Source organism: Yamadazyma tenuis, chromosome 3, assembly GCF_029203305.1.
Source record: "Yamadazyma tenuis chromosome 3, complete sequence".
Taxonomy (NCBI): domain Eukaryota; kingdom Fungi; phylum Ascomycota; class Pichiomycetes; order Serinales; family Debaryomycetaceae; genus Yamadazyma; species Yamadazyma tenuis.
Genome location: NC_089463.1, coordinates 1068756 through 1096465, shown reverse-complemented (window position 1 = coordinate 1096465; position 27710 = coordinate 1068756). Strand labels below are relative to the sequence as shown.

Here is a 27710-nt window from a genome sequence, read left to right as displayed (position 1 = left end):
AACTTCTCAACTTCAAGTTCCTCACCACCATGTCATCCAAACCTCTGAAACCTGTTAGACAGGACTTCATCGCCAAAGCCAGGTACATCAACAATCTACCACCTCCTCCAATTACTCCCAAGTTCATCAAACCACAAACAACGGAAAAGTTATCGAGAGAAGAAGAGGCTGATCAAATCTTAAGCTCGTTATTTAGAAAAGACAACTTCAAAAATTTGATAGAAAACATCGATGACGAGAACGGAATGAACTTGAACTTGATTCATAACCACGGTGTCTTGGACAACAATGATATCAAGAGTATTGTGAAAGAACGCAACTCTGAATCGGTGGAATTACATCCTAATGACAGAATCTTGTTGAGAGATGCTGGTATTGGTAAGATTAGTAGAAAGGAACCAGAGGTTTCGTTCTTAAGAAGAACCGAATACATTTCCGAAAGGGCCATAACGAAGAATGCTATTGAAAGTGGTTCCAACGGTAAGCAAGAAGAAGAGAAGTTTGATAGTGAAACTCAGTTAAAAGCAGTGGAAAGAACATTCGATGTTGCACAAGAATCGTTAAAAGACTTCAAGAAGTTGGTTCATCCTACCAAAAAACACTTGAAGGCTGTTAACGCATGGCCATTATTGCCTGACACTTCGATGATGGACTCCAAGTTCTTGACGATTAAACTCAGTGGGTCTGCATCTGTTAAAAGAGAATGGGATACCCTCAAGACACAGCAGAAGGATAAATACGACGAAAACCTCCAAAGGAAGATTATTTCAACAGCTGTATTCAAGCCTATTACTAGTAATGACGGTGAATGGATGTCTTTGTACGAAGATACGTCTAAAGAAGAAGTTGAAAGGTTATACGAAGCATTGAACTCTGAAGACCCAAATAAACCAAGTAATTTGGTGACCGAAGACCAGAACGACAAGTTTGGATTCAAATTCATAAGAAACTATGACATGAGTTTTCAGAAGTATTCCAAGCCTCTTGACGAGCTCTCCATCAAGTTTGTAACTCCAGAGAACTCCAAGAAGAGAAGGTTGGCACATTATTACCCTGTGACAGGGAAAATAGACTTGAGGAAGTACAGAACTTCTGGTAACAGTCAGATCAACAAGTTTGTCAGAGAGAGCACATTCGATACCATCAACTATACATTGAGAGAACCTAACACTGATGAAATGAGGAAAATGGACAATATCAGAAGTGAGTTTGATCCTATGGAGTACGAAGGAGAAGAAGAGCCTGAAACCAAGGAAGAAGATTCCGATAAGCAGAATGGCGATGCTGAACAAGATAATGAATAAATATGTAATAAATAGCGTCATATCCCCAGTGTATATTATACAATAATACAGTTAGTTGATTTCTTGGGTTTCTTAGAGTCCTTAGTGCCCTCTTTGGATTTTGAAATAGGCTCTTTGACGGGAGGATTCTTCTTCGGCAAACGGGTCTGTTTGGCTTTCCGTGCCCTTTCCTGTTCTCTTTCATGGAGTTCCTGGGCATATAAGAGATCTTCCTGTTGTTGTACTTCTCTTGCGAACGCCAGGCCTTCATCATCTTCAGACTCCTCTAAGACAGGAACAAAATCTCCTGTAAAAAACAAGTCGTCGGTCCCACTCGATGAGATAAGTGACTGCCAGATGATCCGTGTGTTGCTACCGAAGCTGTAATCTGTAAGCAAAGCATAAAAGTCGTTATCGCTCTTCTTGAAAAGTGTACTAAAGTGATTGTTTCTGAAAAACACCACAAACTCGTCATCTTCAAGGGTCTGGTTCAACAACAACATCCCCTCCCGAGTCAATTGGGTGGAATTTTCTTCTAACCACCCCGTGAAGACCTCATCCTTGTTCTCTAACAAGTACATCTGAATCGAATCAAAGTACTTCAACTGACTCACTTTCTCAGCCACTTTCGAGTCCAAATCCACCACCCAACCGTGCCTGAGCTTCAAGCCAAAGATGCTGAACAAGTCAACGGCAGAGTCCTTCTCAAATGAACCGTCTATCAAGTTAGGGTTCACAGTGAGCCCCATGTGCAATAGTGGTAGCGATTCTAAAAGCTTATCTACATCGTAGTCTGGGGAAAGCTCATGGAAAGTGATAAGTAAGTCACCCAAACGTGAAAGAAGGTCAGGAAGCTCTACCCGTGGTTTGTGGGCCAAGTACAGTTTTAAGGTAAGCACAGCAGTCGTCTGGTGGGATTCGACAGTATCATTTAACTGGTCATTTCGGTGTTGGACCTCAGCCTTTAAGAGGAGCGTATTGATCAATGCAATTAGCGGGCACGGACCATTATCATCCTGCAAGAGTATAGGCGTTGATATCTCATAGTCAGACCATACGATGGTCCTGATGAAGAATTGAAGCTGTTCAGCAGCCGGATGGGACATATGTTGTAAGTTAGTTTTTGTATGGATCGGTGTTTCCCCAGAAATCCGAACTTCTCACAAATCGAGAAATTTACTTTTAGAACTACTGTTAATTGATAACTAATGATAATTGAAAGTAATTAACTCGTCTATAAACTAGATACGCATGTGTACACAATTGCGGCCAATACCACCACCACGGCCCCCACTGTCAAATTGCATTTGAAGGCCTCCAAATCGATGACTTCTTGGGTAGCAGCATCTATTTGCAGTCGAGAGACCGCTAATTCGCGGTAGGAGTTGGTCACTGTCACTCCTGGGGGGATGAGCTTGGGGTCTGGGTATAACATGTCGCAAATCTGCTCCAATTTGCCGATTTTAAGACCAATTTCAAAGTAATGGGGATCTTCCACATTGGACCTGTGGTGTATTTTTCTCAAGTAGTGTCTGAAGATGTTTACTACGCCAGGATATGTTCTGCTGTTTAAAATTAACTTGCAGGTTGTCCCTCTTCTGATCTTTACGTTTTCGTACAACACGTTAGGATTGTTGTAAACGAGTTCCAACGTAGCAACGGCCATGACTTGTGGAATGGCACAAAAGTTGAATGAAGATGGGTCTTTGACGTGCGACAAGTATACCAATACGTCCTCGACGTGGCCCAATGCGTTCAATACCAACTCATTTATACACTGTACACCTTTTTTCTGATATTCTGGTGAATCTGTTCTTGTAAAGTCTGGCAACCTGTCGGTGTACTTGGACCAGACCTCCTTGGGCCAGAATGACCTTCCGTCGTCCAAATCCTCGCGGAAGTCACGCGTGATGTTGGTCTTTTGCAAGAATAATCCCATCGAAATGGCCTTGGAGTAGTTGTTTTCAGACAACACTTCGTCCCCGAACTGAGCCTCGACAAACAATTTGGTCAACCCTTCGCCCACAATTCCAGCAACGTAATAACAATACAAGTCATAGTCTTCGAGAGTAGCCACTCCCGAAACATTAAACTGTTCATCCAAAATGTACTTGGCCATTCCATCTCCCATTCTCTTACAAATGTCTGTGATGATATCTTGGTAGGCAGGCTTCAACTTGTGGAACTCGGTCAAAATCTCTGTGAACTCCAATAATGTCACTCTGTCCACCTCTTTTTCGTTGACTTTATCGAACGAGTATTCCTTCAACTTGAGCAAATCTGTAAACGACTTCAACCACGGGACCTTGATCTTGGGGTCCAACGTCATATCATCCTCCACCGTATCAAGAGCTCTGAGCAAAAGGTAGAACACCATGACCACATCCTTCAATTCGGTATGCAATTCTTCAATCACCGCTTTGAACGATCTGGAGGTGATATACAAGAGTTCGTAGCATCTTTTGGTGGAAGCGGACTCTTTGAGGAGGTTTCTGGGGAAAAGAGGTTTTCTGTACTTGGACAATTGAATGGCCGCCTTCAATTCATCGGGATGAAGCAATAGTTCTGTAAGTTTTCCCATGTCTGTTCGGAGCCGTCAAGTTGAAAGTTTTTCTCCTTTACCGCACCCTGTCGTTTAATCCAATTTTTGGTGCGGAGACGACACTTGCTACCATAGGTATACCAATATTATATATTTGTATTATACTGACACAGTTACATTCCCAACTTTTACATATTCCGTTCTCTCAGTTCTATCCTCATGGAATCACTTAACACTCTCTATCTTCTCAAACCATTTTCGGGCTGACTTGATGTTCTTCAACACAATTAGCTCCTCTTTATTATTCACGTACTCTCCAGACTTGCTGGGGCTGTCCTTCAAGATGATCATTATGAACATATTGTCTGTTAAGCCGTCAATGAAAAATTGGGTGTCGTTGCTTCCCTTGATAATCAAGTTGTTGAAGTTTGTTCTTAACTTCGAAATTGACTGCTTATACGTCTTGATAATGTTCGAGATCTTCTCGAATCTCTTGGGATCGAGGTTATCGAGACTGTTGGTGGTGGTGCCGTTGAGTTGTTGTCTGATGGAATTGGTGGACGAAATCACCAAAAAGGTTGTTTTTTCAAATAGGATGATTTCTTCAGCGTCCAAGATTCGATTGAATTTCAACAAGTTATCGTTGAAAAGATTCATGTTTGGAATCAACGAACAAACAATCTGGGACCACGCTTTATATAGACTTTCGTTCCAAATCGACGTGGGAAACCCTACAAGCTTAAACTGGTACGGGTTGGAGATTTTCTGCAATTTGTCCATCATGATGTTGAACAACTCGTCCCTCTTATCTATCTGCACCAAGTCCATCTTATGGAGCAATACAAACACCTTGGCATCAGGACTATATTTTTGTAAATTTGTCAAAGACTTGATGAATATTTCGATGTCTTTATTTATAGATTTAGATTCAACGTCAAACACATGGATAAGTACCTGGACAAACTTGAAAATGTGGTCCTTCTGTGTGGTGAAGTAGTTGTCCATGAACACATCTTGCCCTCCACAGTCCCATAGGTTTAAGGTCATGTTGCCCAAAAACCGCAAGTGCGAGTGCTCAACGTCTATAGTAGCACCCAATCTCCGGGTGTCAAACGCCGAGTAGTTGGAGAAGATAATGGATCTCATGGATGACTTACCACTTCCAGACCGGCCCATCAACAACAATTTCTTTCTGGAAGATGACATGTTATGTTATTACTAAGTGACAAGTTATTTATCCTTATCTTTCGAGGCAGACGCACTTGAGCAGTTGCGATGAAGGTCGTGCGTGGGCATAATAGTAGCCGGTTGTAGTACTGACGATGCTAGCCGAAAGGGGTGTGGAACGAGAGGCATTTTGTTAGCGATGATAGATATAGAGTATAGCATCGTATGAGAGATGGAGCTGATTTTTTGGTGATTTTTAGGGGTCATTTTGTAAAGGACTTGTGGGTATCGTGAATTTCACTTTTTTTGACGGTTGACGAGCATGCAAGACGGTTGCAAATGAAATAATATAAAAGGACGAAAGTAGATGTATCTATCATGAGAGACCTTCTTGAACAAGAGGGGTTTAGATAGAGATTGCAACTGCCATCAGATTATAGAAACTCTTGTTATTTCCTTACAAATGCTACTAGACTACCTCTCTATATAATACCTAGTATATGATACCTTCTTCATCTTCATCTTTCTCCTCCTCCTCGTCATAATCAGAAACATACTCCACCATAGAGTCAAGGTCATCGTCAAAGGTCAAATTAGAAGCCTCCCAGCTCCTGAACTCCTTCACATCCGCCAAGTCTCCTCCAGTAATCACTCTGATCAAGTTCTTCCTAGTGCTCTCGGTTAACTTGGAGAACTCCATGTGATCTCTGCGGACCTCTTCTATCCCAGGCAGATGTCCCACACTTTGACCTACTCGAACAAGCGTTTCCATCTGCTGTCTACTATTCTCAACCAAGTCCGAGTCGAACTTAAACTTGTTTCTCTCAAAAAGAAGAATCACTGTTGACCCTCCGAACTTGAAATAGCCCATTTCTTCACCCTTTTTAACTTCTTCACCTTCCTGGCGGGTCAAAATTGTCGACCCCACCATCATGGCGCCCACTGGTATCATCACCACCGTTCCAAAGGTTTCTGTCTCAATGGCAATAAGGGCACGGACATTCTCTCCAAAAACGTCTAGTTCGGACCGGATGGCCATGGGATTGACCGTATAGTACTCTCCTTCAATGAACTTAATCTTCTTGATCACACCCGACACGGGACAATGGAACCGATGGTAGTCTTGAGGTGCAAGCCTGAATACAGCAACTGCGCAGTTTTCGGCCCTGTAGATATCTTTATTCTCCAACCCGTAGAAGTTCCCGTTGAAGAGCTTGGCGATGGTGAAGTTGCGACCCTTGATCCACAACTTGGTGGACTCGACGACAGAGTCGAATACAACACACCGGCAGTCAGCAGGTGAAATGACCACACGGTCATCGTCTTCCCTTTCAATAGTTCTAGCACCAGGTTTGAGTCTCCGGTAAAAAAACTCATTGAACGTCGCATACTTGCTGAGGTCTTCATCTAGGCACTCTGACAAGTCGAGTTTGTGGAATCTCACAAACGAAGGGATATCATGTTTCAGAGCAGGATCATCGAACTTTGTGCCTTGCTTGACACTCAACTTATATAGTAACGATCTGATTCGCTTGGTTCGGGCCTTGTCCAACCCTTTGTAGAGTAGCCGGATTCCCAATCGCACGTAGACACCCATCTTCTCTTCGAGAATAATTCCCGTCATTCTGTCTTGAACTAGGATATTGGCCGAGTTGCTTCCAAGCTGGTATTTACCATAGCTGAGCTTGATCAACACCTTGGTGAACCACCGCTTAGAGGCAAGCTGTGGAGTGACATAAGAGGACACAAGCAACTTATCCACGAGACTCCAGTCTTTCGATCCACAAATGGCAAAATGGGTGACAATGTCCACGTCATGTTTGTTGATGAATCGTTTTTTGAGACAGTTGGGACACTGTTCAATCTCAAACAACTTGTTGTTGGTATCATCAGCAGCAATGTGCTCCTCCAAACATTCACAGATTTGCTCAATCTGAAGTGTATCGCCTCCCCAAGGCAGTCTTCCGTACTTGGCGAAAAACTTGGTAACAATCTCGTCACTGTTTTCGCAGCCTAAAGTGTCCAAGAGCGAGATGAGCTCAATATAGTCGTACGTCTTTTCCTGAATGTTGGTGTCCTGTGAGTCCGCGAGATTATACTGGTCAAGGAGTCTTTCCCAGAACGACCGTCTGAGGTTTTCGTAAGTTTCGTATCGAACCCGAACCTTCAATTTGGGGCTGTACTTGTTCTTGTACTTGTCATCCACAAGATTTAGGGCCAAGTCCATCGTCTTGAATCTCGAAGTGTCAGAGTACTTGAGCTTGAGTTTCTTGCGGATTATTCTCTTCTCCATGGTTTCGACAAGATTGTTATTTTCCACAATCGTAATCAGTTTATTGGAGGGAAGCTCACTGTCTGTAAACTCTTCTTGGGTTAACTCCAACGACTCGCCAGAAGCTTCGGCTGCTGGCCTCAAATACATACTTTTGGGAGCAGCGGTGGCAGTTTTGGTCAAGTCCTTTAAGGGTATCGAAACACTGGCAACGTCATCATGCAACGAAAACCGGTCTTTGTCGAGTACAAGAAAGTGGACCTCAAAGCTCTTCTCTTGTTTGAGGATCTCAAATGCAAGCCTTTCATTGAAAATCGGGTTTAAATTGTGCCGTTTCCAGCTGGTTCTGAAGGTTTGCTTGCCAAACGTCACAACCACAAACGGGTCCATATCAAACCGTCCCATTCCTGTGAGTCTTCGTACGGGAGGAAGGTCGGAGCACGAAACAACCTCAAGAAAGAGAACCCCATCGACTTTCCGATTTTTGATCTCAAACTTCGATCTTTCTGGATGCTTGGGTTTTCTGTGCTTAAACCGGCGGGTCCTTCTAGTTTGCGGATCCAGCCTACCTCCCTCGTTATCCACGAGGGAAACGGCATCGGATTCGTCGAAATCGGTGGTCAAATCGTCGGTGGAAAACATATGGTTCTGTTCTTTTATATCAAACTCTGGCAGTAGATTGTGCTGAGGCTCGGAAAGCTCGTTAGACCGCTGGGAATGGGTGTCTGAGTACAAAGAGGCCGCATCTGCTTCCGAAAGCGAGACGTCCGAGATGTCCGAGACGTCTCCCGAGTCTGAATAAAACCCCTGGTCATTCACCAGCAACGCTTTGGCATCATCACTATAAATCAACGACTTCTTCCAGTCATTCAACAACTCAAGCTTCTTGTTCAGTGGAGCAGCAACACTTGTGAGGTCCATGGCCTTGAAACTGTTCATAAAATCTTCTTTCATCTGTTCGGTGTTTTTGCGAGACGGAGGGTCCACCTTCACCACAATAGTCTGGTTTCCCGGGTTAAACTCCTCGACCGTCTGGGATCGTTTGGCAAGTCCCTTTTTCTGTTTCACGACAAGCTCGAACGCCAACAACAAGGATCCCGTGACAAAGTGTTTTTGAGAATCGTTGGAATAGAGCTTATACCACTTCAACTCAGTTTTGGGAGTGAAGTTGTCACCATCACCAAAAACCAGGGCTAAATCAATCCGAAGCTCTCCCAAGTAGTTCTTGTAGCCACGATGCTTATCCCACACACTCAAGGTGACAACGGAGCTTCGGTCGTATGGTTTTAGTGGGAGTGAGAGTATCTGGTCCCATGACGGGTTGTTGGAGCTGAGTTTTCTTTTGGTTTTCTTGATTTGGCCGTTCAAGTTTGCAAGCAAGATCGGGTTAGTGCGATTGGCAGTAATCCTGGAAGCAATATCCAACCGACTTTCCTCGATCAAATCGGCAGCTCGGTTGGCATGGATGTTTATAAATAAGTTTTCAGTGGGGGAAACAGTTGCAGCCGACAGCTGTGACGAGGACCGGGGGGCACGCCGTTTGATGATGGCCATTGTAGTTTTGGATTTGTGGAGTGGTTACAAACACAGCGTATGTACGTGTATGTTGAATACGCTGTTTGTGTTGCTGACACAGTGGACAATCAAAGGGCGCAGCTGATGACTTGAGTAGTTGATTTGGTCGCGATTTCTATTGATGTTGCTAAATATGGCTATAACAGGGCACACACACACATGTCACCTCATGAGATTATCGACAATGGTTTTGACGTTCAAACGCTTGATATCGGTATAGGTTTGTCCCGTACCCATGAAGAGAATGGGCACATTGGTCGCCATGACCATATTGATCATGGTTCCCATAAGGTCACCTACGGTGTCGACCTTGGAGATGATGAAGAAATCGAGGTTTCTCTTGTTGCCAAAAGCATTGTTGAAGTTGGTGGCCTGCTCCACTGAGTCGGTGCCCACCAATGCCTCACCCACCATTATGATTTTATCGGGGTTGGCAGCGTCACCAAACTTTTTGAGAGGTGCCATCAATTTGGCGTTGGAGTGAGTTCTTCCAGCTGTATCGATCAAAATGACGTCGAACTTCTCGGTGGCCCCGTACTGGATGGCAGCCTTGGCAGTGGCTACTACATGGTCACCTCCACCGTAACCCTTTTCGAATATGTCGATTTTGGCGTTCGAGTTCATGTTGGCATTCAATGCCTTCAAGTTGTTCACATGCACCTTCAACTGTTCCACGGCTCCGGAACGAAACGTGTCACACGCACATATCAACACGTCGAGGTCGTTCTGGAGGAACCAATACGCGAGTTTGGCAAGATTCGTAGACTTTCCCACCCCGTTTACCCCCACCACCGAAATCACATATGGTCTTCCTCTATTGGCTTTGGCCTTTATATCGTAGAGCAAATCCGTAGACACATTAGGCGATAAGGTCTTGGTCAACTCATCCACAAGAGCCTTTTTGAAGTTTGCGAGCGTCACAGACTTGCCTTTCAACTGGTTCTTGATTCTATCAAGAATCTGTCTGGCGGTCTGAGGAGCGACATTTTTGCTAATTAACTGCTCGTGAAACTGCTTGGACACCTCATCGATGTTAATGGACGATCCGAAGTACGACGTGAACTTTGATAAGAATCCCGACTTGGTGCCAGCCTCATCGGTCTCATCTTCATCCTCATCATCGCTGGTACCTATAATATCGTTCAACTCGTTCACAAGTACCAAATCATTTTCTTTCTTGAAAGCGTTGACGTCGACTTTCAAAAGCTCGCTGTCGGCCTGGAAACTGTCGTCGATATTTCCTGTCGAAAAGTCCAACGCCGAGTGGTCAGTGGTTTCGACCATCTCTCCGTCCACCCATTTTCTCATCTTTTTCTTCAGCAGAGCAGGAGCTTTCTTCGACGCACTTGTCGAAGATACCACTGCCTTGGGCGTGCTGGTTCCAGAATCATCGGCGTGTATTTGTTGCAACTTGGTCAACTGGTTGAATTGATAATCAATCAACGTCTTGAGTTTATCGTGGACATGAATTTGGCCTTCAGGGTCCAAATCGTCCACCAACTTGAAATAAGTCTTGAGAACATCACTGAGCGTCTGCTTGATTTTCTCATTGTCGATGGTGGTGACCAGATCAAAGTACAGTGCCGCATACTTGTCATTTTTCTTGTAGCAATAAAATCGCTTTTGGTTGGCAGAACAGGTGAAGAAGTTGGTATCGACCTCTGTGGCCGTCTGGTTGACGAGGCTGGCGATCAAGTCATTGAAGGGGATCACCTTGTTGTTGAATTGGTAGTGGATGTCGCCCGAGGGAGAAAACACGATCAACGATTGAGACATGCTGGAGGTGGTTGGGTTCGAAATTGATGAGATCAATCTTCAAAGTGCGACCAAAAAAAAGATATCGTCACAGACAGGATTCGAACCTGCGCACGCAATGCGCAACACCTTAACCACTAAAGAAGTTAGCAGGGTGTCGCCTTAACCACTCGGCCACTGTGACAGACAATAAGAGTTGCACGCTTAATCGGGATGACCAGGACGTAGCTGTTCCCGCCACGACCGCGACCTGTCTGTTTTTTCTCACGATCCAGCTCAAGTTCAAATCAACAGAACCGCCTATATACATTTGTTTTCGAATCATACTTACACCCGCATCGGTAGAACGGTATAATACATCACACCCATATACAAAACAGAACAGCTATCGAACGCGTATTTTTTTGCAGCAGATATGGCGTACTATCAACCAACAAATCCCACCACCGCAAACATGGATTTCTACCAATCCAACTACCAGAACAATTACTTGGCCAATCCCAGTCAGGCAGCAGCTGCTGGGGCCATGGGAAGCATGGACGGAGGCTTCGGCACCGGATTTGACATCTCAGGAAGTATGGGAAACGGAGAGTTATCATCTGGACTATTGGCAGCATTTGGAACCTCAGGATACCCCAACGAACCACCACTTCTTGAAGAATTGGGGATAAAATTCCAGCATATCAAGGCCAAGACGTTGGCGGTGTTGAACCCGCTTAACCAAAACATCACCAGCGATATCATGGCCGACACAGACTTGGCCGGGCCCATTCTCTTTGTTTTACTATTTGGAATGCTTCTTTTATTGGCCGGCAAAGTCCAGTTTGGTTACATCTATGGCGTGGGGCTATTTGGTATTTTGACGTTACACTTTTTGTTTAAGCTAATGAGTGATAAGGTGCAAATTGACTTGTTGCGGTCGGCATCTGTCATTGGATACTGCTTATTACCGTTGGTATTGATCAGTATAGTGGGGGTATTCTTCTCATTGGACAACTCTTTCGGGTACCTTTTGAGCGGGATAGCCGTGACGTGGTGCACGTACTCGGCTTCGGCGTTTTTTGTGGTGGTGTTGCGGTTGCACAACGTCCGGGCGTTGATTGCGTATCCGTTGGCGTTGTTCTATACGGTGTTTGCACTCATGGCCATATTTGTGGAGAAAGAGGCCCTACTGGTGTGAGGTGTCCAAATACTGCATGCTCCTAAGGATCTGTCAGCTATAAATGAGAATTAGCACTATCTTTTAAACACCTATGGATCAGTCAACGTCTAAGTAACAGAATCAACCTACCCAGAGAAACATATAGTTACCAGAGACTCCACAATTGACCTATAGTTAAATCACATGGCCGTCACTCCTATTACATAGTACCTAGAGTTCGAAAATTCACACCTACGCTCATACACTTTTTCGCAGACGGTGAGGTCGGGTTCAGCTTTAAGCCACCAATTTAAAAAATTCAATCAAGATTTGAAGTTTTACAAGTCCTGCTATAGACATGTAGTATACATGTATATCCTAGTTCCATATATCACTGGTAGTACATGTATATCCTAGCTCCATACATCACTGGTAGTATATGTATATCCATTGATGTGGGATATTTACTAGTTTTTGCGACCAGGTAATTTTTCATTTGGCGAAACAAAAACATTCTGATGGGAAAGCACTAAAACCCGTTTAACCAATTGAACCATCTAAAAAACATGATTCCGCCCAGGATCGAACTGGGGACCTTATGCGTGTTAAGCAGACGTCATAACCGGCTAGACCACGGAACCATTGGTTGAATTTGCGTCTTCTCCGATATCATCTTGAGCCCGAGAACTTCAAGTACAGTGCTTAATCTGGAGCGACTGCCACGTGACATACCTATACCTATACCAGATTTTGTCAGGTGGAGTCCCTAGGGTGACTCGTGCTTGGGTTACTTTTCGGGGACCCGCAAGTGATTAACGGCTAGACCATGGAACCGCCAATGTTTCAGTTCCTCATGTAATGAGGTGAAGTTCCTGCACATAAACGCGCGAGGTATTTTTTGGAGAGTATCTCAGGTGCTTGACATCTCAGCTATGTTCAAAAGCTTTATACGACACACCTCGACCAAACCGTTCTATGTCACCACACCCATATTCTATGTCAATGCAAGCCCCCACTTAGGCCACCTATACTCGATGCTCCTCGCCGACGTGCGCTCGCGGTGGCACAAACTCGATCCGAATCACCAGGCCTTCTTGACCACCGGCACCGATGAACACGGATTAAAGATCCAAAACGTCGCTGAAAAACAGGGAATTCCACCCAAACAACTAGTGGACATGGTGCTGACCAATTTCAAAACCCTCGCCAGCAAGTTGAACATCAACTACGACCGGTTCATACGAACCACAGACTCAGACCACATCGCGGCTGTCACCCACTTTTGGAACATCATGATACAAAAGGACTTGGTGTACAAAGGCCAGCACAGTGGGTGGTACTCGGTGAGCGATGAGACATTCTACCCTGACTCGCATATCGAGGAGGTTGAACGGGATGGGAAGAAGGTGATGATTTCGTCGGAAACCAAAAACGAGGTTTTCCACCACACCGAAACAAACTACTTTTTTCGTTTGGCCCAGTTCAAGGACCAATTGGTGCTGTTCCTCGAGGCGAATCCTGATTGGATAATGCCCTCTGGCAAGTATCAGGAGTTGTTGACCGAATTACGGCTGGAACCTCTATCTGACTTGTCGGTATCGCGACCCTCCTCGAGGTTGAAATGGGGCATCGCAGTGCCAGGTGATGACTCACAGAACATGTACGTGTGGTTCGATGCTCTCGTCAACTATGTGACTTCGTGTGGGTTTCCCGACACTTTTGAGCTCAAAAATGGCCAATATCAGAGTCGGGGCCTGAACCCCTGGCCTGCCACCCACGTTATTGGTAAGGATATCATTCGGTTCCACTGCATCTATTGGCCCATCTTCTTGATGGCTGCGGGCGTCGAGTTGCCCAAACAGGTGTTGGTGCATTCGCACTGGTTGAGCGAAGGGTTCAAGATGAGCAAGAGTTTGGGGAATGTGGTGGACCCCATGGCAACCTGTGACTATTACGGGGAGGACAGCTTGCGGTTCTTCTTGATGGAGCATTCCAGCATCTCTAGTGACAGCAATTATAGTGAGAAGTACTTCAACTTCACCAGAGACAACTTGATAGGCAAGTATGCCAACATTGTCACTCGCTGCGGAGGAGCCTCATTCAACATTGAACAGGCGGTGGTAGACAATAACAATGGGTGTTTTGCTGATATAGACGAGTTTATACGGTCAAATTCTCTCAACAAGGACAAGGTGGAGATGATTATAACCCTTAAGAACCAGTTGCTTGACAAGTTGACTCTGTTGCCGGCCATCATGGACGAATCGATGCAAAGATTTGAGAATAGAAAGGCTATTCAAGAATGGTGGTCGGTGCTTGAGCTCACAAACCTGTTTCTCCAGCAGTCAGAACCGTGGGTGTACAATAAACCATTGAAAGAGGATCCATCGAATGAGAAACTCCGTCTCGTTCAAAGCTACGGGATTCTCTTGGCGTGCGAGAGTGTACGGATCTGTTCGATTCTTATTAGTCCTGTGATTCCTACGCTTTCCGGGAAACTTCTTGATAGACTCGGGGTGGATGCTGGTGAAAGAAACACCGATTATCTTGTGCCGTTTGAGCGCATTTCCTACGGGAAATATGCCAACGGGAAACACGAGCTTCCGATCCAGCGGCTTCCAAAGAGGCAGTAGGAAGCTCTAGTGAAGAACAGTTAGAAGTTCTATACGTGCTCTTCTATACGTGCTCTTCTGTATTTAGTAACCTGTATTTAGTGTACATTCTGTAAATAGCATACCTTGAAACAGTCTTCACCAGTCACTCGGCTCCGGCTCTGAAAGCTTATTTCTTGAGTATCTCGGGTAGCAGGCAAACTCAATGCGATGACAAGGGCTGCAAAAAAATACCAATCACCTTCGTACCTGGAGTCACTGCACTGAGGTGTCTTCCACAACCAGACAAGTTACTCGTGTTTAGGAAGCTACGTAGTGCTCAATATGTTTCACGTCAATTAAACCAGATTAACCCTGAATTGTTAATTCTAGACAATATATCTTTAAGTCCGCGATTGTGCAACCTTTATTATTTGCAAGAATATTTCTCGACTACAAGGGTCTCTACATTTCATTAAGCTTGACATTAAACATGCTGTTCTGTAATAATATGTGTTGTATGATGTTTTGGTCTTAGTCCTCGACTACATGCTGCACTTCTTTGTTTCAAGGGGTAACCATGAGAATCGGAGCAAGAACTCGATGATTTGATAACCATAAAGCTAGTAGGATGGTTGGGAACCTTTCGGGATCATTGCCTATAGTCTTCGGCGATGTTGTCGCACTTTCCCAGTTGGGTATATCCGGTTTGACATCGAAAACTCTTTAAATAAGCTTCAGCTGATGACTATTAATATGATTGGCCAAGACCCCATAGTCTTTGTTCCTGTACAAATTGGCTAATGCACCTATGCAAGTATCGCGTGTGCTTTAGGCAATACAGTTAATCCCACGCTAATTGAACACCTCTCATAAATAAATGTCGCAAGTGATTTTTAAAAAATGACTTTCACTGATTTCATTTGGCTGTCCGTGTGAGAGATAATGGCGTAATGAAAACAGTGTTTTCATTCAACCCCCCATTACAAATGGCGGTGTAGCCCAAGTAATTTCGACCTTCTTGTTGGAATTTTTTACGGGTCCTATTCCTCTTTTTCATCCTCCTCGTTACATATATTTGAACCGTCTCCCCCATCTTTTGGCGGCGACGTATTGAATTTAATACGTATATACTACAAGAAATTGTCCGTTTACTCGATTATTAATGACCAACTGAGCCTGTTTTAATTGACTATGTTGCTGGCTAATATGGCGCACTATAAATGTTAAGGAGTCGTCACGCTGTAATTTTCTCACTTAATCAAGATGGAGTACTTCTTTAGATATGAACAGGGGGACTCTCCTGTAACTGATGAAGCAGGAAACTTAATTGTAGATGACATTGACATGGAGGACTGTGTTCCCCTCGAATCTCTTTGTACATTGAGTATCTACCGGGAAGCCGAACGTAATCGTGCTTCTGCGATTGTTCCAAAACTCCTTTGACAAGAGCAGAAAACAAAACTGTTCTCGGGGCTATTTCTTAGTCCGTTTCCCGTCAATGTGCCCCCTATTCGGTTTTGAAGCTTAATAAAAACACGAAGGTCGTCATTAAAAAACAGATAGGGATACCTACGTTCTCATGATTGATCGTTAAAGCGCATCCTCCAACCACGAGTGCTGCATTCAATCTGGTAAGAGCATACAGTATTCTGAGAGCACTCACAGCTGTCAGCAACAAGAAAAATGAAATTATTAAGTTTGTCAATTTCATGCGAGCTACACAATTTGACAGGCAGAATGGGTCGCTTATATACTGCATATCGTAGATACAGTCTTGTGATCTTATCGCGCACTCGAACCTTGCTTTCTTATACGAATCTATTTTTGCAAGTAAGGGTACTGGAAGTCCATCCCCTGAAGACTATCTGGTTCCGTATCACGAAGGAATTCACCCAGTTTAAAGCAATAATAATGTTTTATCCATACAGATCGAATAACTCCTGCTATATGAATGTCGGAAATATTAGAATGATAAAAAACGTTATCGCAAACGGGCAATTATCAACCTTATTTTTTGACAGTTTTTGACATATCCAGCAGCAAACAAATTATCCTAGCTCAAGACTGACAGAACTCAGTCAAGGTCAATACCAGACAATCGATAGTCGAAGGTTTTCTTGTTGAGCATTGGAAAGCGTACTCAGAATTCGAAGTGAGCCTCAAAGTACGTCAAATGGTGAGAAATCAATTCTGCCGTACGCTCCTGCGGCACAATGCGACACACATATCCCCTCCCATGAAATGTATAAATAGACGCCCTTGATTCTTCCTAGAATAAAGATATTAAGAAGAACGGTATAATCTATATTTTTTTATAAGAAAAACAGAGTTTGCATTTCTAATTTTTGAAATTGTGTATGGAGTTAGAAGTTCTTGACGGTGTTATTATTGAGACAGACTTCGAAAGCATTTACCTAACTGTTTTCACTTTTGTGGTTGTGATATTTTTGATTTTGTGGAAATGCTTCCAAAAAAGTTCATAGCTTTAACTATCATTGTTGGTACGGTTTGCAATGCTCTTCGGTTACATTAAGAACCTCACAAAAATACCGCTGGCTTAATCATAGGAGGTTGTGCGATTGCAGCTTATGCTGGGGCTGTTGGTATAGCAACTTGTTTGACAGCAGGAATTTTTGCCATATTACTCAGTTTCCGTGCCGACTGGGAAAATGGTGGAGGAGGGGACGTGGATGCTAATGTCAAACGCTCAAATTCCAGCCCTTTCCTCTCGAGATCCTATTATCAGATACCTGATGGTGATAAGAACAGGAGATCAGAAGCTTTGTCAGACACGGAGTTATCATACGCAGAGTTGTCTATTGGTCAGCGTTATATCATGAATTTGACTGAAGACCAACAGTTGTATGTTCAGAAAACTGGTAATTCATCAGTTGCAGTCGGAGCCCTTTTGGGGGTCACAGATCTTCTCCAATATCATACAACCCCTGTGACCAAGAGGGTTAATACAGTCACAACAGTCTGGGGGATAGGTGCAGATGATCGTATCGACAAGTCAGGAGCAACTAAGAAAACATTATCAGAATGGGCCTATAAAATCAAAAAGGCTCAGGGAGGAAAGCAGGGTCACCAGTGTGTGTCCATCTTTTCACTGGACAATAAGCAAAGGGATTTCGATATTGAATTTGCCTTCTACGACAACTCTTACAGTCCTCAAGGCTCCTCTTGTGAAGCTAAATGATTATCCGATTGCGTGATGTGTTTTCAAATTCGACTCTTACTGTGCCATTCTTTTCTTTACCAACGTACAATATATGCTGTTTTTCTTGTCTTGTTACCCTCATTGAAATACCTACCTACCCCTCCGTCCAACCTATTTCAATTACCGCCCTCTAACTCCATGCGCTGAATACAATGTTAGAATCTAGCCCATTTCCACAGCCTAGCAATATATTCTAATACAGCGCATTGTGATTCGCGTGTAAAACAAGCGTAAGATTCAGCCGACTCTAGTACGAATGTACCAGTAAGTAATTTGGCGCACTATAATTGTTAAGAAGTCGCATCGCTTTAATTTTTATCCTTAAAATGGATTACTCCTTTAGATATGAACGAGGAGACTCCACCATTACTGATGAAGCAGAAAATCTAGTTGTCGATGAAATCGATATGGAGGATTGCATCCCGCTTGAATCTCTTGTTACATTAAGTGTTTATAGGGATGCTGAGCGGAATCGTACTTCTACTGTCGTTCCTGAGGCTAAATCGAATCCAAAGAAAGTGGTCAAAGAGGAAGAAGGTACTAGTAGGTCCTACCGTAACTATACTCTTCAAGATAGAGAGGATTTCTTTGCTTTATGGGAAGAGCAACCTCAGCGATCAATCTCTTCTATTGCTAATACTCTAGGAATCAAAGCAAGAACTGCCCAAAGATGGGTTAGAGAGTACAACGAAGCAGATGTAGATGAAGTTCCTGTTCCGAAGTCTAGAGGAAGAGCTGCTATGCCAAAACTCGATACAACCCATAAGGATTTCTTAACTTCTTTTGTAGACGATAATCCGTCAGCTCGTATTGTAGATATGATGGATGCTTTAACAGAAGGCTTTGAAGGCTTGTCGGTAAGCAAAAGTACGGTTCATCGTTTCTTGAAAGACGAGTGTTCTTTCAGCTTTAAAATGTCCAGAAAAGAACCAATCGAGAGAAACTCAGTCCAAAAGATAGAACAACGATTCAATTTCATTACGAAAATTAAAGAAATGGATGTAGATTATTGTAGCAATTGTGTTTTCATCGACGAGGCTGGATTCAATATCAACATGAAACGTTCCCAAGCCTGGGCTCCCGTAGGTGAGACACCAGTTGTCAAAACTCCATTGACTAGAGCAGAGAACAAAACGGTTATTGGAGCTATCTGTTAATATGGGGTAGTCAGTTTAAGCGTCAGAAAGCCTAAAGTTGCAGCTACGAAGAAGAAACGTAAGCTGGGTGCCGATGATTCCTTAGACACTTCTAGAGGTACCATTACAGGTCACTTCAAGCAATTCCTCATTGATGTAATTTCTGAATTGGACAACCATCCAGTTCTCAGGAATGCATATTTAGTGATGGATAATGCAAGTATCCATAAACATGAAAGTATTGAAAGAATAGTAAACGCTAAAGGTTACAGAGTTCTTTATCTACCACCTTTCTCACCTGAGCTCAATCCTATTGAACAGTTCTGGTCTCAAGTTAAAAGTAGATTGAAGAGAGAAAAATTGTTAGATAGAGAGACTTTGAGCTCAAGAATATCTGATGCTGCAATTTCAATTCCAGTAGTTAATATACAAAATAGTATTAACCACTCTGTTAGAGCCTTTTCTATTTGTGAAGCCAGAGAGCCGCTTTGAGTGACTCAAAAACGTCTTTAACTTACGCCATTTTTTCAACTTTCTCTGCCATTTATTTCATCCATCAATTCTTTTTATTACAATTCCAAACGAAATCAATATTAGCTGCATGCGCCAATATTCTCCTTTAGTTTCGCCAAAATATAAATATTAAAAGACAAAAAAAAATTCAAGTTTCGGCAAGTTTATTATTCTAATTACGCAATTTATCTTCAACTTTCTTCTATATAGTCAATATACAAAACACCAAAAATTCCAACTCTGTACGCCAAATTTTTCAAATTGAAGGTAATTTTTCTCAACATGAAGGTCTGAAAATATTGAAAGCGGGCGACATTTATTATTTTGCTGGAAGAACTAATAGTGGGCAATCGCGACATTTATTTAGCAGGGGTGTACATTTTATTTGGGATTAACTGTATTACGCTTGTCAACCAAATGTCGCACCATTCAGGTTACTAATGTGATTCACACTATACGCGCTGTGAATCTCCAGAAGTGAAAACCCAGGCCTGAACCACCTTTTGCAACTGCCAAGAACTAGAAACGGTAACAACACACATATATTTGAGGAATTGATGTCTTTTTTCCGTTTTTTGTACCCTGCCAGTTTACAAGACAGAAACGGCATGCATCACTTTCTTAATTCTCCGGCCAACCCTTCGCATTTTCATTGGGATTCCACCACTCACTAGTTAAAGTTACCATACTCTACAACGACACAGATAACTGTCCAAACATATAAATATCTGAATTATTGTGACCAAGGCTTGACCATTATATGGCGGGCTTAATAAGCTTTGCTTACAAATGTGTCTCAGCCGCATTGGGCAATGCAGCATGGGCGCAACCGGTGTTACCGCATACGGAAGGATGTATAAGCAGCGTTCCTAATGAGTCAGACACGCTGCCACTTTTTAATAAGCAGAAAATGATATATAAGAGCTGCTGTGCGCCGATAACGATAGTGTTAGGTTATCAAATGGGTTTACTGACTTTTGTGCATCAAAGTTTCTGGGGGAGAGTCTTCTACCACTTTTCGGGAGGGAAGCTCTTTTCATACAAAGAAGAAGCACCCGACTATATAATACCCGACAAATATCTAGATACGAAGAAATCACAGATTGAGGAGTCAGAAGAGACAGTTGAGGATTCGGGAAGCTCGGTGTCCAGTTCTAACTCTGCTAGCGATTGTGACACAGAAACTCTACAAGTTGGCGATAGAATCCTAGTGACGTGGGACGGTGAGGATGATCCAGATAATCCTAAGAACTGGCCCTTATGGCAAAAGATTATATTTATGTTTGAGATCTCGTTCTTGACAGTTTCGGTGTACATGGCATCGGCTATCTACACACCTGGAGTTGACTATATTATAGAAGACTTAGGGGTTTCTAAGATAAAAGCTACTTTACCACTTACCATGTTTGTTGTTGGTTACGGTATTGGTCCAATGATCTTTTCCCCAGCATCCGAAAATGCCATCTTTGGAAGAACAAACATCTACATTGTCACATTGTTCATCTTCTTTTTGTTGCAAATTCCAATTTCCTTAGTGAACAACCTTGCTGCCTTGACAGTATTAAGATTCATCAGTGGATTTTTTGCATCTCCTGTTTTGGGTACTGGTGGTGCTTCTATGGGTGATGTTATAGATAAACCTTATATGCCCATAGCAATTGGTGTGTGGAGTATGGGTGCAGTTTGTGGTCCTTCATTGGGACCAATGTTCGGTTCCATTATGATAGTGAAAAGAAACTGGCACTGGACTTTTTGGTTGATTTGTATGCTTTCAGGTATTGCATTTGTCATTTTGAGTTGGTTTTTGCCTGAAACTTATGAAAAAACTTTGCTTTTAAGGAAGGCAGAGAGATTGAGGAAACTCACGGGCAACGACAAGATTGTTTCTGAGGGAGAGATTGAAAATCAAGGTCTTACTTCTCGTCAATTATTTATTGATACCCTTTGGAGACCATTTGAAATCATGCTCTTTGAACCAATTGTCTTCTCCATTGACATGTACATCGCTTTAGTCTATTCAATAATGTACCTTTGGTTCGAAGCTTTTCCAATTGTTTTTGCTGACCTTTACCATTTTGCTTTGATTCCTTTGGGCTTGTCATTCTTGAGTGTTTTGGTGGGGATTTGTTGCAGTGCTGTGGTTTACGTGTTTATCATGCACCGAAAGTACACAAAGAGAAAACTACGGGGAGAATATGTTCCTCCGGAAGTGTTTTTGCCAACGATGATACTTGGTAGCATTAGTATGCCAATTGGTGTTTTTATATTTGGATGGTCTGCCACAGCTAAAGCCCATTGGATGGGACCTATGATTGGAGCAGGTATATTTTGTTTTGGTGCTTTCATCAATTTCCAGACGTCGTTTAACTATTTGGGTTCTTCTTTCCCCAGGTATTTGGCATCCGTATTTGCTGGTAATGCATTTTTGAGATCAGTTATTGCTGGATGTTTTCCCTTGTTTGGTGCTCCATTATTTAACAACTTAGCTACTCCAAACTATCCAGTTGGCTGGGGATCGTCGCTATTGGGATTCATTGCAACTATAATGATTATCATCCCAGTGGTATTTTACCTTAAGGGTCCAAGTATAAGGGCTAGATCCAAATACTCAGGGGATTAGATGGTTATCTATTTATTTATATAATTAATAGAGATGATAATGAATATAGATGATAACGAATAGACATCTTGATCCAACTGTTAATGCCGTATCGGATTGACAGTCAATTGATATAATTTTTCAGATCTAAAGCAACTTAGCTGATTAGAGTAACCAAAGCCCATGAATTTGTGGTGCATATTTTTTCTTTATATCCTGATATCATATATGCCGATCCTGGCAACAAAAGGCTCCAAATCGGGCATTATGCACGGAAAGTCGCTTTTCTTGGTGCGACATTAGCTATTTGGAGTTCGAGAGTCATTTGCTTACAGCAATTGTGTGTTTGTGAGCCTCTAAAGTCGGTGCTTAGCTACTGGTATCATTACATACATCTTTTCGGAGCATACTCAAGGCGATTACGTAAGGAGGCATTTTTTAATTTGCCATACGGCATCGGCACTTATATTTGTGAAAGAAATTACTATCCGTTGCACCATTGTCTTAGAGCACTTGACCTGAAGCTATAACTCAAATGTGTCGTTTTCGTATCTTACCACCACGGCTAGTTTTTGCTGCAAAATTTTACACTTTTCATTTGACACATGCATACAAAATACTTGTCTGTCATATTTGTGATACTTCTTGAGCAAGAATATTAGTTCGGTCGCATTCTTCTTGTAAAATCTATTTGCAACCACAATCAGATGATTCAAAGTACTGAAAAGATCAGCGACACTCCGCAAGATGAACTACCAATGGACGCTGAAATGAGCTGGGTACATCAAAACCACCAAGATCCCGAGTCTCTTCTGTGGAGGAAAGCTTCAAGGCAGCTTGTGGGAGAACATTTCTGTATGGGAGGTGTACAAACTCTTTCAAAGGAGGATCTTGGAGGCATCACTAATCAGCCTTTGTCGTTCATAATGTCACTTATAACAAGTTAATTATGATATGACATGTATTTATTACACCTGGTACTGATAAAAAATTGGCAGTGGAGGGATTTTAGATGATTATATAATCAGACGAGTTGAGAGTTGAGTTGTGGCCCAATCCTTATTTTGGCACGAAATCACGTCTCCTTTTTTTATCAAGTCTTTAGTTTGTATACCGCAACCTGTTTTGTTTGTCTGTCTCTGTATTAATCTCTTTTGCCTATTAATAAATATTTTGCTTCGCTAGTTGCGCGTCAGCCAATATAGTCGTGTCTAACACATAAAAACCACTGCTTCCTCTCGACACTTGTGCCATACAAATGTCACCCAACCGGAGCCAAATGGCTGCAAATTATTTTACGCTCGCGTCTGGGCACTTACAAGATAAGGCCGTAGAACCGGTATGGCAAGCATGCAGCAGGAGAGATAAAAATGAAGTCATTTTTTACCCCGCCACCCAAACCATCTCTAGAACCTTACCACTACTATCGGTGACTATGATAGGCATTTTTGATGAGTTTGACGGTGTTGGAAGTGTTGGAAAAGGCTTTGGACTTAGTTATATTTATAAAAGCTGGCGGGCGGAAATGGACGTTCGCACCATCCGAAATTAAAAAGTGCGACCAATCGATTTCAAATACTGTTTACTTGTCAGTAGAACATTGCAAAAATAACACCCAAGGTCCATCGTTGGTGAAAGACAACCCCAGTCGTCGAGTGAATTAATCTTATTTCACTGTCGACTTTTTCCAGCCCTTAGAACGTGAATCTTCGCGTCTTGTAATATTACCCTGTGTGCTAAGCTTATTCAAGATTTTCCTTGTAACTTTATCATATAATCAGTACAAACACCAGTCAATGAGCAGACGGTCCAGAAACACCAAGCCGTCCATTTCGGATGACGAAGATGACGGGTTCAATAGTCAGGAATCCGATAAAGATGAACTCGAAGGCTCAGACTCCATTCCCTCCGACAACGATAAGGACCAGGACGACTATCTTGAGGACGACGAAGACAATGAAGACGATGACGAAATACGCACATCTCGTCGCAGGAAGGCAAGCCGGGCCCGGGCCTTGAGTCTGGATTTTGAATTGGACGAAGACTTCTCGGAAGACGATGAGTTTACCAGAAAACTCACTGAGAAAAGGTTCATTGCCAGTGACGAGGATGTGTCAGACGACTACGAGTATGGCCAGGAACCTGTGAAGAAGAAGAAGAGATCAAGGTCTCGTTCGGTTGAGCCGGTGTTTTTACCTAAAAGAGGCAGGTTGAGAAGCACTCGAAACTCAGAAGCGGTTGGAGCTGCTGAAGAAGCCGAAGCAGGAGCCGAGGATGGTAAAGAAGAGTCAGAAGAAGAGGTAGAAGACGATATAAAGAAGGAGCTTGCGGCATTATACGACTCATCTCCAGAGCCCGAGCTCAAACACAAATTGAGAGAAAGAGCTCCGGTGGACTATGCTATTCCTCCTCCCATCACAAATGACGCCCAGCTCGAAGCCGGTGCACCCATAACTCCCTCTTTTACCAAAGGAAGAAGAGGACGCCCTTCAACCAACAAGAGCGAATATAGAAACTTGTTGTTTCCCACTGCCGGTCCGTTTGGCGGAAGTGATGTGATTTCGGTGTTTGGAACCAACATTCCTCCCGGAGGAATCCCCATTCCAGGAATGAGTGCAACCAACAACAACATGACTGCCATTGGCCAAGCTCTCAGTGACTCTGACTCTTCGGATGATGAGATTGCTCCAATAAATGGTGAAGCCACCATTACCAAGAAGCAGCCAAAGGACAACTTCCTCAACCACACTAAGTTGATTGGTACATCCACGGCGAAGCACCAAAATAAGAAGAAGAATAATCTCAGCGATACAGACCCCTTGGGAGTTGACATGAACATTGACTTTTCAGCAGTCGGAGGTTTGGATGAATATATCAACCAATTGAAGGAAATGGTGGCCTTACCTCTACTCTACCCTGAACTATACCAAAACTTTGCCATCACTCCACCCAGAGGTGTTCTTTTCCATGGCCCCCCCGGTACTGGTAAGACATTGATGGCCAGAGCTTTGGCGGCTAGTTTCTCTACATCCACCCGAAAAATCACGTTCTTCATGAGAAAAGGTGCTGACTGCTTGAGTAAGTGGGTAGGTGAAGCCGAAAGACAGTTGCGATTATTATTCGAAGAAGCCAAAAACCAACAGCCTTCTATCATTTTCTTCGATGAGATCGATGGGTTGGCCCCAGTAAGATCCTCTAAGCAGGAGCAAATCCATGCGTCTATCGTGTCAACATTGTTGGCTTTGATGGATGGTATGGATAATAGAGGTCAAGTTATTGTCATTGGAGCCACTAATAGACCTGATGCCATTGATCCAGCTTTGAGGAGACCTGGTAGGTTTGATAGAGAGTTCTATTTCCCATTGCCAGATACGAACGCTCGATCCCAGATTTTGAAGATTCACACCAAGAAATGGAGCCCACCATTAGGAGACGAGTTCTTAGGTAAAATAGCTGATTTGACCAAAGGTTATGGAGGTGCTGACTTAAGGGCTTTGTGTACTGAAGCTGCTTTGAATTCTATCCAAAGAAAATATCCACAAATCTACCAGTCAAACCAAAAGTTGGAAGTGGTTCCTTCGAAAGTAAAGGTGATTGCTAAAGACTTCATGAATGCCATGGAGAAGATTGTACCTTCTAGTGCTAGGTCGACTTCTTCTGGTTCTGCTCCCTTGCCTCAACACTTGAAATGTCTCTTGGAGCCTCAATATAATGAGATTATTTTGAAGTTGAACAACTTGCTACCAAACTCAATTCACTTGAAAGGTGAAAAGAAAAAGACTCAGCTTGAGGATGCTTTGTATCTTGATCCAACAATTCATGATGAAGATGGAGGGTTTGCAAGACAAGAGTTCTTGAAGAATTTGGAGAATTCCAGAATCTGTAAGCCTAGTTTATTGATATCGGGTGAAAGTGGCTCTGGACAGCAATATATTGGTGCTGCTCTCTTGAATCATCTAGAGGGATTCCAGGTTCAATCCTTGGATATCGGAGCCATTTTCTCGGATTCTACTAGAACCCCAGAACTGGCTATTATCCAGACGTTCATTGAAGCGAGAAGACACCAACCGTCGGTGATTTTCATCCCCAATATTGATATCTGGTATCATATTGTTCCTCCCACTGCAAAGGCTACTTTGAGTAGTCTATTGAAGTCTTTGAAAAGCAATGAGAAGATTTTGTTATTGGGAATCAGTGAGTCTTCCCAAGAAGCCTTAGACTACGAAGTGAAACTTCTCTTTGCTTCTACAAACGAAACCAACAGTGTGACTTTACACAATCCTGATGTTGGCCAACGAAGACAGTTTTTCGGAACTTTGAAGAAGACGTTGTTGATGAAACCTTATGAGTTTGTCAACGATTTTGAGAACAGACCAAAGAGGAAATTGAAGCAGTTGAAAGTGGTGGAAGAAGTTGTTGTTGTAGACAAGGACTCGGAGAAGAAGAAGCTAAAGGCGCAAGAGTATCAGGATACTAAGTTGAAGAACACATTGAAGATCAAGTTGGCCAGCTTAATGGACTTGTTCAAGGTGCGATACAAAAGATTCAAGAAGCCGATTATAGATGAGAATCTATTGAGCCATATCTTCTACCCCGAAATTTTGCTGAATCCCCTTAACGTCTATGAAGTTCTCTACGAGAAGGCTGCCGATGATGAACATAAAGATATGATCAAAGAGTTGGCTACCGGAAAATATTACCATAATATCGACTTGGATATTATCGAAGAACGACTCTGGAACGGATACTATTCGGAACCTCGTCAATTCTTGAAAGACATCAAGATGATTGTTCTGGATTCCATAATGTCTGGAGATAGAGAAAGAATTTTGAAGGCCAACGAGATGTTGACGAATGCCCAGTTTGGTATTGATGATATTGGCACCCCCGAGTTCTTACTGGCTTGTAAAGAGATGAGAAAGAGAGAGTTGGTTAAACAAGCCCAGGTCGTAGCTGATTACCAGAAGTTGCAAGAGGCAGCCCAGAAGCAGCAAGAAGCGAACGGGCTGCTTCAAAATGGTAATGCCGTGAACGGTGAGCCAGAGGAGATATCTGTTGAAACACAAGATGACCAGGAACCCGTGGTGGCTACAGATGTAAAAATAGTTGCAGACGTCGAACAAGAAACTGCAATTGAACCACGAAAAGAGCAAACGGCTGTAGCTAAACCACCAATCCCCGGGTCAGACTCCGAATCCGAAGCAGAAGACTCACCCATTGATATCTCCCGGCAGCTCGTTCTCGGTGGAGACCACGAGGAGTTCTTCTCCAACCGCATCATCGAAATCACCAGCAATTGCAACATCGAACGACTCGAAATCGTCATGGCCCGTCTCATGGATATCATCTGGACCGATCGAAATCAATGGGACAAGACTCAAACCATCAAAAACCTCTACAATGCCGCCGACTCCATCGAAGCCGAAATCTCCTGAACGTGGTTTATGTATTTTTGAGTATTTTTACAAACATGATAATATACAAGGTTTTCTTTTTAAGTGTCTAATCTTCAGCACTGCCGTCTCTGGGTCTATAGTTGACATTCTGCTCCAACAAGTCACTAACTATATGAGGCGGAAGCTTCCCGTTGATCTTGACGGCGTAGAGGGCCGGCACGAACGAGTCTATTCTCAACCATCTGGCGACCCATGACTGTTTGTTGTCGTCTCCCAAAGCCACCAAACCTTCAAACGATGGCGATGTGCAATCCTGGATCTGGTTGTCGTCATTGTCTTGATAGTGCAACACACTCTCACAGTTGGGGCACCCTTCATCGACGAACTTTCTGTATGTCTGGATGATTCCACACAACATGCACGCTCTGTCAGATCTAGATGACATGATGGAGGTTGGAGTTGGTCAAAGTTTTCAAAATTTCGCGCACCAAATTGAATCGTTTTCGCACCAAAAGTT

At 43.1% G+C, this 27710-nt stretch overlaps 11 protein-coding genes and 2 non-coding genes across 13 annotated transcripts; 5 read left to right on the top strand and 8 right to left on the bottom strand. All coding sequences in view use genetic code 12, as the record gives it.

The window, feature by feature from the left end:
• Window positions 1-29: 29 nt before the first annotated feature.
• PSN45_002911 (uncharacterized protein) lies at window positions 30-1304 on the top strand (the record flags this gene model as incomplete). Its single annotated transcript, XM_006683691.1, has 1 exon — window positions 30-1304. One exon carries the CDS (start codon window positions 30-32, stop codon window positions 1302-1304), a length of 1275 nt encoding a protein of 424 aa, XP_006683754.1.
• A 35-nt stretch (window positions 1305-1339) lies between these two features.
• PSN45_002910 (uncharacterized protein) lies at window positions 1340-2389 on the bottom strand (the record flags this gene model as incomplete). The annotated part of the gene is made up of 1 exon (XM_066157960.1): window positions 1340-2389. One exon carries the CDS (start codon window positions 2387-2389, stop codon window positions 1340-1342), a length of 1050 nt encoding a protein of 349 aa, XP_066014057.1.
• Window positions 2390-2517: 128 nt separating this feature from the next.
• Window positions 2518-3864, bottom strand: ERG9 (bifunctional farnesyl-diphosphate farnesyltransferase/squalene synthase; the record flags this gene model as incomplete). The annotated part of the gene is made up of 1 exon (XM_006683973.1): window positions 2518-3864. The coding sequence occupies one exon, from the start codon at window positions 3862-3864 to the stop codon at window positions 2518-2520; it is 1347 nt and encodes a 448-aa protein (XP_006684036.1).
• A 186-nt stretch (window positions 3865-4050) lies between these two features.
• GTR1 (GTP-binding protein gtr1) lies at window positions 4051-5031 on the bottom strand (the record flags this gene model as incomplete). The annotated part of the gene is made up of 1 exon (XM_006683693.2): window positions 4051-5031. The coding sequence occupies one exon, from the start codon at window positions 5029-5031 to the stop codon at window positions 4051-4053; it is 981 nt and encodes a 326-aa protein (XP_006683756.2).
• A 454-nt stretch (window positions 5032-5485) lies between these two features.
• On the bottom strand, window positions 5486-8818 carry PSD2 (phosphatidylserine decarboxylase; the record flags this gene model as incomplete). The annotated part of the gene is made up of 1 exon (XM_066157959.1): window positions 5486-8818. One exon carries the CDS (start codon window positions 8816-8818, stop codon window positions 5486-5488), a length of 3333 nt encoding a protein of 1110 aa, XP_066014056.1.
• A 183-nt stretch (window positions 8819-9001) lies between these two features.
• On the bottom strand, window positions 9002-10615 carry PSN45_002906 (uncharacterized protein; the record flags this gene model as incomplete). The annotated part of the gene is made up of 1 exon (XM_006683695.2): window positions 9002-10615. The coding sequence occupies one exon, from the start codon at window positions 10613-10615 to the stop codon at window positions 9002-9004; it is 1614 nt and encodes a 537-aa protein (XP_006683758.1).
• Window positions 10616-10680: 65 nt separating this feature from the next.
• PSN45_002905 lies at window positions 10681-10778 on the bottom strand. Its single transcript has one exon. It is a non-coding gene; the product is annotated as a tRNA-Ser (tRNA).
• Window positions 10779-11048: 270 nt separating this feature from the next.
• Window positions 11049-11774, top strand: PSN45_002904 (uncharacterized protein; the record flags this gene model as incomplete). Its single annotated transcript, XM_006683974.2, has 1 exon — window positions 11049-11774. The coding sequence occupies one exon, from the start codon at window positions 11049-11051 to the stop codon at window positions 11772-11774; it is 726 nt and encodes a 241-aa protein (XP_006684037.2).
• Window positions 11775-12302: 528 nt separating this feature from the next.
• On the bottom strand, window positions 12303-12376 carry PSN45_002903. Its single transcript has one exon. It is a non-coding gene; the product is annotated as a tRNA-Val (tRNA).
• Window positions 12377-12769: 393 nt separating this feature from the next.
• On the top strand, window positions 12770-14368 carry MSM1 (methionyl-tRNA synthetase; the record flags this gene model as incomplete). The annotated part of the gene is made up of 1 exon (XM_006683696.2): window positions 12770-14368. One exon carries the CDS (start codon window positions 12770-12772, stop codon window positions 14366-14368), a length of 1599 nt encoding a protein of 532 aa, XP_006683759.2.
• A 2797-nt stretch (window positions 14369-17165) lies between these two features.
• On the top strand, window positions 17166-17528 carry PSN45_002901 (uncharacterized protein; the record flags this gene model as incomplete). The annotated part of the gene is made up of 2 exons (XM_066157958.1): window positions 17166-17208; window positions 17308-17528. 2 exons carry the CDS (start codon window positions 17166-17168, stop codon window positions 17526-17528), a joined length of 264 nt encoding a protein of 87 aa, XP_066014055.1.
• Window positions 17529-23593: 6065 nt separating this feature from the next.
• Window positions 23594-27232, top strand: YTA7 (TAT-binding protein-like protein 7, AAA ATPase; the record flags this gene model as incomplete). The annotated part of the gene is made up of 1 exon (XM_066157957.1): window positions 23594-27232. The coding sequence occupies one exon, from the start codon at window positions 23594-23596 to the stop codon at window positions 27230-27232; it is 3639 nt and encodes a 1212-aa protein (XP_066014054.1).
• A 67-nt stretch (window positions 27233-27299) lies between these two features.
• Window positions 27300-27638, bottom strand: SPT4 (transcription elongation factor spt4; the record flags this gene model as incomplete). The annotated part of the gene is made up of 1 exon (XM_006683701.2): window positions 27300-27638. The coding sequence occupies one exon, from the start codon at window positions 27636-27638 to the stop codon at window positions 27300-27302; it is 339 nt and encodes a 112-aa protein (XP_006683764.1).
• Window positions 27639-27710: the final 72 nt, after the last annotated feature.